This window comes from Bidens hawaiensis, unplaced genomic scaffold (assembly GCF_021521415.1).
Source record: "Bidens hawaiensis isolate Kalapana, Puna unplaced genomic scaffold, B.hawaiensis_p1.1 tig00021540_1, whole genome shotgun sequence".
Lineage (NCBI taxonomy): Eukaryota > Viridiplantae > Streptophyta > Magnoliopsida > Asterales > Asteraceae > Bidens > Bidens hawaiensis.
Window position 1 is genome coordinate 115,184 of NW_027493356.1, and position 8,856 is coordinate 124,039.

At 39.1% G+C, this 8,856-nt stretch overlaps 1 protein-coding gene and 1 pseudogene across 1 annotated transcript; one reads left to right on the forward strand and one right to left on the reverse strand.

Moving 5' to 3' along the window:
* The first annotated feature begins 321 nt into the window (after nucleotides 1–321).
* LOC143563852 (formin-like protein 1) lies at nucleotides 322–4,287 on the forward strand. The gene is made up of 4 exons (XM_077051302.1): nucleotides 322–1,806; nucleotides 2,203–2,411; nucleotides 2,489–2,733; nucleotides 3,306–4,287. Exons 1-4 carry the CDS (start codon nucleotides 356–358, stop codon nucleotides 4,053–4,055), a joined length of 2,655 nt encoding a protein of 884 aa, XP_076907417.1. The 5' UTR covers nucleotides 322–355; the 3' UTR covers nucleotides 4,056–4,287.
* Nucleotides 4,288–5,555: 1,268 nt separating this feature from the next.
* LOC143563857 (disease resistance protein SUMM2-like) lies at nucleotides 5,556–8,645 on the reverse strand (annotated as a pseudogene).
* Nucleotides 8,646–8,856: the final 211 nt, after the last annotated feature.

Genomic DNA, 8,856 nt, shown 5'->3' on the forward strand with positions numbered 1-8,856 from the left:
TATTTTTTTATCCTCTTGTTTTGTTATCTTCAACTTCTCATGTTACACTAATAATATTGTTATAGTTAGAGCTAATATTATAACAAAAACACAATTAAGTAAACCGGATATAATGTTACATGTAGACACACTTTACGTATTGGTATCCAAGTTACAACATCATATGCACACAATACAACTTAACAAACCAACAAAAATATCAATCTATCAACACTTATTCTGGAATCTCTTTACAAGATTCTTAGCTGGAAACACTCCTAGGGGTCAGAACACTCACATCACTTTCAATAAAATTTTTAAATTTTTACTTTTTTATTTTGGAATTAATATCATGAAAGACTGACATCACTCTTTCATGGTCCCTCTTGTGACACCACTCGTGAATATGCACATTTTTTTACTCTTTCTTGTGCTAACATGCACCACCACCGGCGCCACCGTCAACCACCACCACCGTCTTATGCTCCACCAACCATTCTTCCCACAAGTCAACCCAACTATCCCTCCGACTCAACCGCCAACACAACCTCCGACCACATTACCACCATTGTCACCACCGCCGCTAAATGTCCCATTTTTATCCATCCCTGGGCCCACCACATCCCCACCGGACGACCACCCGTTCTTCCAAACATTCCCATCACCACCACCACCTCCCACCACCACCACCGCCTCATTTCCGGCCAACATTTCAAGTCTCAGCCTACCCACCTCACCAAAACCCAAACCGTCGTCAAAACTTGTACCCATCGCCATTGCTCTCTCAGTCGTCGCTATTATTATTCTTTCCGTTGTGTTAGCTCTAAAAATTAAAAAACGGAAAAACAATAGCGACGACTCTCAGTCTTTTAGGGACGAAAAGCTTCCAAATGATGGTGTGTTTAGTGCCGCTGTTAATAATAACGGGAACAATAGTTACAACCGTATTCCAAAGCTTAACCGCCCGTCGCAAACGAGCTCCGAGTTTCTTTACCTTGGAACGCTTGTAAACTCCCATGGTGGTGTGGATGCTACAAACAGTCATGGAAATAATAATAATAATATTAATGGTGATGGGGAACCAATTTTTGAGAAAGTTGGCTCCCCAGAGCTACGCCCACTGCCGCCTTTAAGCGGTAGCATTGGTCGTAGCCAAACTGGTTTCCAAACTACACGTAATTTGGAAACCAGTGAAGCTTCCGGAGATGAAGCGTTTGACGCTCTTTATTCCCCGGAAGCTTCAGCTGGTGGTAGAACGACGGCGGAGGCCGTACCCCATGACTCGAGAAGGAGCGTGGGGTCCGGTTCGTCGTCGTTCTACTCATCCTCGAGTTCAGGCTCTCCGGCGAGGTCTATTTCGTTAAGTATTTCCCCGCCGGTGAGTTTGAGTCCTCGTAACTCGAGGATGAAGTCGCCGGATCTGGTAACGGTTCAAACCGCTCCTCCGCCGACTCGACCGGCTCCACCACCGCCTTCGCCGCCTCGGCATGTTTTCGCAATCCCTTCTCCGGAAGTTGGGTTGAGTAAAGATAGTCTAGAGTCATCGCCTAGACTGTCGAATTCGTCAAATGATCAAAACTTTGCTCCATTAAAAATACCCCCGCCTCCGCCGCCAACGAACCACCCGGATATCACACCGCCGGCTGCTCGGTTAAATCCACCTGTTTTAATCAAACCCTCAAGAACTGTTTTGCCGGTAAATCAAGATAATCTTGAAATGAATGAGAAAACATTAAAGCCAAAATTAAAACCACTTCATTGGGATAAAGTGAGAGCAAGTTCTGATCGTGAAATGGTGTGGGACCATCTCAAATCCAGCTCATTCAAGTAAGAAATCAGTCAATAAACTCTTCACTGTATCTTAGCCCAAGTGTAGTGGGCGAGTAATATGGGCGACCAATGGGATTTTGGGGCGAGAACACCGCCCCAAGCGATATTGGGGCGATTTTTTTGGGGGTGGGGTGGGGTGGGGGGGGGGGGGTGGGCGAGTAATATTTGTCGCTGGTGTATGTTATTATTATATATGTGTGTGTATTGGGCTACACCACCACTACACCCGTGAAACAAAAACTCACCCTTGACTGGGCGTCACATGGCGCAAAACGTCTCATTTTGTAGCCCCTCCACTACACATAGCCTTATTGTGTGTGTTTTTAGTATAACTTTTTGTTATTTTATATGATTTGGGTTTTTTAATTTTTTTTATGTTAAATTTTATTACAGATTAAATGAAGAGATGATTGAGACATTATTCGTTGTAAAACCACAAAATCCAAGTAATTTAAATGAAAAGTCGCCCGTAAAACGACCGATTCTTCCTTTAACTGACCAAGAAAACCAAGTCCTTGATCCAAAGAAGTCCCAAAACATCTCAATCGCATTACGGGCACTTAATGTGACAACCGAAGAAGTTTGTGATGCGCTTTTAGAAGGTAAGGAATAAATTTCTTTGTTTTAATTAGTATCTAATGTTTGTCACAATGCAGAGTGTTTCTATGTTTGTCAATAGGTAATGTAGGGGCGCTTAGAATTGAGCTTCTTGAAAGTTTATTAAAAATGGTTCCAACGAAAGAAGAAGAGCGTAAACTAAAAGATTACCGTGATGACTCACCTTATAAGCTTGGTCCAGCTGAGAAGTTCCTGAAAGCCGTGCTTGATGTGCCTTTTGCGTTTAGAAGAATTGGCGCTATGCTTTATGTTTCGAATTTTGATTCCGAGGTTGAGTATCTTAAAAGTTCGTTTCAAACTCTTGAGGTAAATACCATTGCTCTAAGCTAATTTCCATCATATTTTAAAAAGTGCTGCAAACGAACATGATGTGGCTTGTTTGTGTTTGTTCTTTTACTTTAACCTAACAAACGAATGAACACGGACAAGGTTTGTTTGTGTTGGTTTAAGTGTTCATATTCGTTCGTTTAATTGTTTGTGTTCCTTTGTTAAACTTTAAATGGTCGAATTTACTTGTTCATTTCCGTTCCCTAAGAAAATGATCACATTCGTTTGTCTTTGTTCGTTAATATTCTAAGTGAACATAAATGAACATAGAAACAAACGAACTTAAGAACAAAAACAAACATAGACACAAACAAACTTATGAACAAAAACAAACATAGCAAGACATCAGTTAAAAGTAAACAAGTAAACAACTGGACATTTGTTCATGTTTGTTCTTTTAATTAAACAAACCTCCCGCTTAACAGTTCACGAGTTGTCGAATTTGAGTGAACTGTTCCGTTTTATTACATGCTAATTTCGAAGTGTCTTGTGTGTTAACTCCTTCCTCTTAACTTATTGTTGATGGTTCCAAATTTTTGAATGTAAATCAGGCTGCTTGTGAGGAACTTAGAAACAACCGCATGTTTTTAAAGCTTCTCGAAGCCGTTCTCAAAACTGGAAACCGTATGAACATTGGCACAAACCGTGACAACGCAGAGGCATTCAAGCTCGACACCCTCCTCAAACTCATCGATGTCAAGGGCGCCAATGGCAAAACAACTCTTCTACATTTCGTGGTACAAGAAATTATTAGAACCGAAGGTGCTCGGCCCACCAACCCCACCACTAACCAACCCGCAAACGGTCTTCAAACTATCTCAAACTTATGTTCTGACCTTTCAAATGTTAAGAAAGCTGCAGCCATGGATTCCGAGGCTCTTAAAGAGGATGTTATTAGAATCTCGAACGGGATTGCTAATACAATTGATGTTGTTAAACTGATGGAAAGCACAAAGTTTTCTGATTCAATGACCAGATTATTGAACGTTGCGCAACAGGAGGTGATGAAGATTAGAGTTCAAGAAAGTGAAACGCTTTGTTTGGTTAAGGAAATAACTGAATATTTTCATGGGAACTCTGCTAAAGAAGAAGCTCATCCGTTAAGGATTTTTATGGTTGTGACGGATTTCTTGACGGTTCTTGATATTGTGTGCAAAGAAGTCAGGATGTTAAATGACCAGTCGATGGTTAATTCGGTTCATAAGTTTCTAGTTCCAGTAAACCCGACTCCGGTTTTTGATGGGTTTAATGGAAGGGGACCGTATAGTTCTTCGGACGATGAAAGCTCGTGTTCTTTGTAGGTATTTCTAAAGATAAATGTTTAGATGATATTGGGTAGATTTTGAATGTAGGAAGAACAAGAAAATAAAATTCCAGTAAAAAGGTTGGATCACTATTAATTAAGTTTGTCTATCATGAACAAATCACTATTAATTAAGGTTGGATCACTATTTATTTGTTTTCCACTCTGGGAACACTATTATTGCTTGAAAATTATTGTTTGGTTTATGAAAGTTTTGATATCATTTTTCGAATGGGAAGATTTCGGGCATGCCCTTGCAAGGAAAGAGATTCCAACTTTGTCCGTTTAACAAAATTGCACAACCCCCCCCCCCCCTCCTTTCTCTTCCTTCAAAGTACTTGTCACGCCTAGATTTATAGCAAGACCGAGTATTTGCAGACCATTCAAAATTAAAAACTGATGCGTGACACTAAACTAGTCGTGAGTCGTGACCAGCCCCCTCTCCCCCCTGCTCAATATACATTAAAAGAATAAAAGTTTATTAGTTGGGATGACTCTTTTGGCCTCAAATATGGTTTCCACGAGCATTTTAGTGACAAGGACGATATTTTTGGCTTCGAATATGGACTCCACGAGTAGTTTGGTGCTACGTTCACAAGGCTCTCACATGCACGGGGCCGGATCGAAGACACGTGGTTTTGGGTTGGTCTGGTTATGATCGTTGTGTGATGTTATTCGGCCAGTGTTGTTTGAATTTGGAAGAACATTGCGTACGGCTATATACCTGGGTAATCCTGTTGTAATAAGGGTAAAATAAAGGTTGAGCTCCCAATTTGACATATGGGCGGCAAGGTCAAGGGTGTAGCCGCTTATCAACCTAGATCATGTATTATTCATCGAATGAGCGTGGAGGGAAGAGAGTTCGGAAATTGGATGCCTCCCTTTGTTATGTTCGAAAGTGGGTGATCCACTAGTGACTACTAGAGAAGATCAAGGTGGTCCTTCGTTTCCCAGGGGTGTGGAATATGGTAAGTCGTCATTTGAGAAGAGTTTTGTCTTGAATCACGTAATTGACGCGATAAGTTTACTTGTGAATACGATGGAATTAGTAACTTAAATAACTGCTATGTATTCACTAAAAGATAAAGATAATACATATTTTTCTCTCTTTGTAAATTTAGCTGTAACAACTAGTTGAAACACAGGACCATTGTTCTTGAAAAATGACATGAAAAAATGGTGGCAAACTAGTAAGAATTCAAGGACAAGAAGGTTAAAAATATACGTGTAACAACAATACATATAGGATTACTTGCTACAAACCAAAGGAACTCAAAACATAAGAAAAAGTCACACATTACCTGTCTTCAAAGTAAATATCTAGTGTGACAAGACATGACATATTCCAGCTCGATCTCAATTCCAATCCAAGAGCACCTCCATACCTATAATTTAAGATAATGAAGCAATATCTATCTATAATTATTATATATTATTGTTTTATCGTTAATAAGCCTACCTTGTGTATGACCAACAACTGCGTTCTCATTGTACCAACTCATTCTTCAGTAATTTCATCTGCAAAAAAACTCGTAATAATTTATGTGGACTTGTTGTATACCAGTATACCACGTCATAGAAATCCTAAAGATGAATGTGTTTACATACCCTCTAAATCCTCCATACAGCAGCACCAACTCATACCCAACATTGTGTTCCCCTGTAAAAGTAACAAGTGAAGTTAAGTCACATTATGATATCAAAACAGTATTAAAGATTTGTTAGGATATTCATTTTTCATACCTCATGCCATGCTTTAACAAAATCATTACTATCGCTATACAGTTTGCTTTCATGCTCATATTTGAGATTGGGCATATGATTATCTCCATCACTACATCTATTCATTCTAAGACATTCGTCCACTTCAATATACTTCAAAGATGGATATTTGATAATAGAATGGCCAGAGTAGAAACTCTCCAGTTTGGGCAGCTTAGCAAGGTAAATACTACAAAGGGGGAGCATGTCAGTTTTAACACCAGTTGTTTGCTCATTGCCAGCTGAAATAACAACCGTCATACTCTTACAGTACAATATTCTTATTTTTCTCGGATTGGCAAGCCGTTGTGCTACACTTACAGGGAATAACTCTGATGAGTCGCAATCCGAAATGTGGATTTCGGCAAGATTACAAAAGATTTTATATTCGTGTGGTATATCCCATAGAACTTCCAGCCTATTCAGGTCAGACAAATTTAAATTTTTTACTTTGGGAAAAAACTCTCTATTTGTTTTCCTTTGACCATGTTCATTCACTTTAAGGTCGCATGTCTTCACCAAGCTTCTAACATTTTCGCACGCCCATATTTGTATATACCTTAATTCTGCAAAACCTGCTGGACAAACGGGTAGGATGTAATCCAAATCTTTTATCTCCATCAAACGTAACACTTCACTTGCGTGAATCAGTTTCGTAATTGGCATCGTGAATGGGAAGCTAGTTTTAGAAATTGCCAGGGTGCGTTTACAACCATAATTATTGATATAGAAGTTATGGTCCTGAATTTTAAATTCTATCAATGTTTCAATGTGAAAATCTTCAGGAATATAATCCAATTTAGAAGCTCTTAAATGCAGAAGTCTTAGGGACTGCAATTTACTTGGTTCCCTAAGAAAACTACAATCCCCATCCTCCGTCAACCAAACATACAACTCTTCCAACCTAATGAGCTCTGATAAAACACCCTGTGTTACGAAAGGAAGACCACAGTCGTAAATATTTAGCACCCTTAAATTAGTCAATAGCCCAATCTCTTTAGGGATTTCTATAATTCCAGTTGCTCTGAGGTTTAGAATCTCAAGACATTTTAACTTCCCAAGTATGGAAATTTCACGGAGAGATTTAATTTCTAGATAGATCTAGCATGAGGAGTTCCTTAAGCTGCCCCAATGATTGCGGGAGAGATGAAATCTTGTTACCCGACATATCTAAAACTTTAAGTTTTGTCATACGTTGAAAGAAATCATCGGGAACGATTGAAAGTTCATTATCTTTTATAAGAAAAGCATCTAGCTGTGGGAACTGAAGTTCATCATCAAGAAGCTTATTGATTTTATTTCCCATGAGCGATATCTTATTGTAGCTTTCTAAGTGTTTTTTTGGTTTCCATTCTCTCAAACCATTTCCGGACCGGACCCAAAACTTGTCATTACCTTCAGAAGTAATGAGCATTGCCATATCACGAACAAGATCGTGCATTTTGAATATATCTACCCATCTTTTGTCAGGCAATAACAAAAAGGATGATTTAAGGGTTCCGATAGCCCCTCGAACTATATGTTTTGCATCCTGCATGCTGCAATCAGGATCATCAAATATCCCTAGAGCCAACCCATAATATGCCAATCTTTCAAGTTCAATGTCTACATCTTCTGGGAACACACTACACAATAAGAAACAGGATTTAGCTACATTATTTTTAAGATAGTCGTAGCTCAGCTTCAATTGCAATAGTCCTTCCTCTTTGTACTCGGCATCCCTAGAGATCGGGTTACCTAGTCGATTAAGTTCTGCCTCCCAACTTTCAATTCCTTCGCCTTTCAAAGCATTTCCTACAGCTTGAAGGAAGAGTGTCAATCAACCACATTCTTCAACAATATCTAACGCAAGTCGTTCCAATGTATCATCCCATTCACGTTCACCAATCACGTGTTGAAAAAGAGTCAATGCTTCTTCTTTTTTCAAAGGTTTTAAATTAATAATCTTAGCAGCCATCGCCTTACACGCATCTTCGCTTCTAGATGTGAGCAAAATCTTGCAATTCGTGTAGCGACTCCCACATGGAATGCCCACTTCATCTAGCTTCAATTCTTTCCATACGTCATCCAGGATGATCAGAACCTTTTCTCCATTTAATATTCTACTCGATGCTACTTGAACCTTTTCTTTAATCTTTTCTACAACGCTGTCTTGTGAGACAGCTATAAATTCAATATAATCAAACAGGTTCTTCATTTTTGTAGAAACTTCATTAGCTAGGGTAGTTTTACCTACACCACCTAACCCGACGATTCCAACTATTTGTTGATCTTTTACGGCTTGAATAATGGTCTTCAGAGTTGACTTTTGGGTATCGATGTTTTCAAGATCTTTTGGTTGGTAGAGGTCTACGAATCTTGGTATAGGAAGAGGATCGAAGACACAATTTCTAAAATGCTCGCCGTCTTGTTGGTGCTTCAGAAGATTAGTTTCTTTTGTTGCCATTTTACCGTAACGATAGAGGGTGCCCAAATTGACACAGAAAGGTAAGTTGCAGCAAGTCTTCTTGGATTCATCTTCTTCAATAATTAGCTTTGTAGCTTTGGAGATTTTATTATTTGCATTCTCCATCCAATTTTCTAGATCTTTCCCGGGATTCTTCCCTTCGCGTCTAGCGACATCTATTCGTTGCTGAATTGTTTCCTTCATAGCCGTGAGCTTTTCAACTTCTTCTTTAAGAGTTTTAACATTTTCAGAGCAATTCCACATGTAGCCAATCTCCTTTTTAGCCACACCGAACAATATGTCCACTACGTTTCCAACCAAGGAACTAGCGGCATCCATGGGACTTTGCATGGAAAAGTAATTATCCAACGGATAGTATGTAGATCTATAAACAAGAAACAATCATACGGTTAAACTAACACCAAGAAACAAAATCGGAAAATGAAAAAATAAGTAAAAGGAAATTAGGAAAAAGATTATGACGTGAAAAAGGAATCTATAATTTTCTACCAAAAGATCGTATATGTCTCTCACTGATCGCCCCTCTGACATTCGTCAATGCTCAAACCTGAAAACCAGGTCCGTTTTTTTA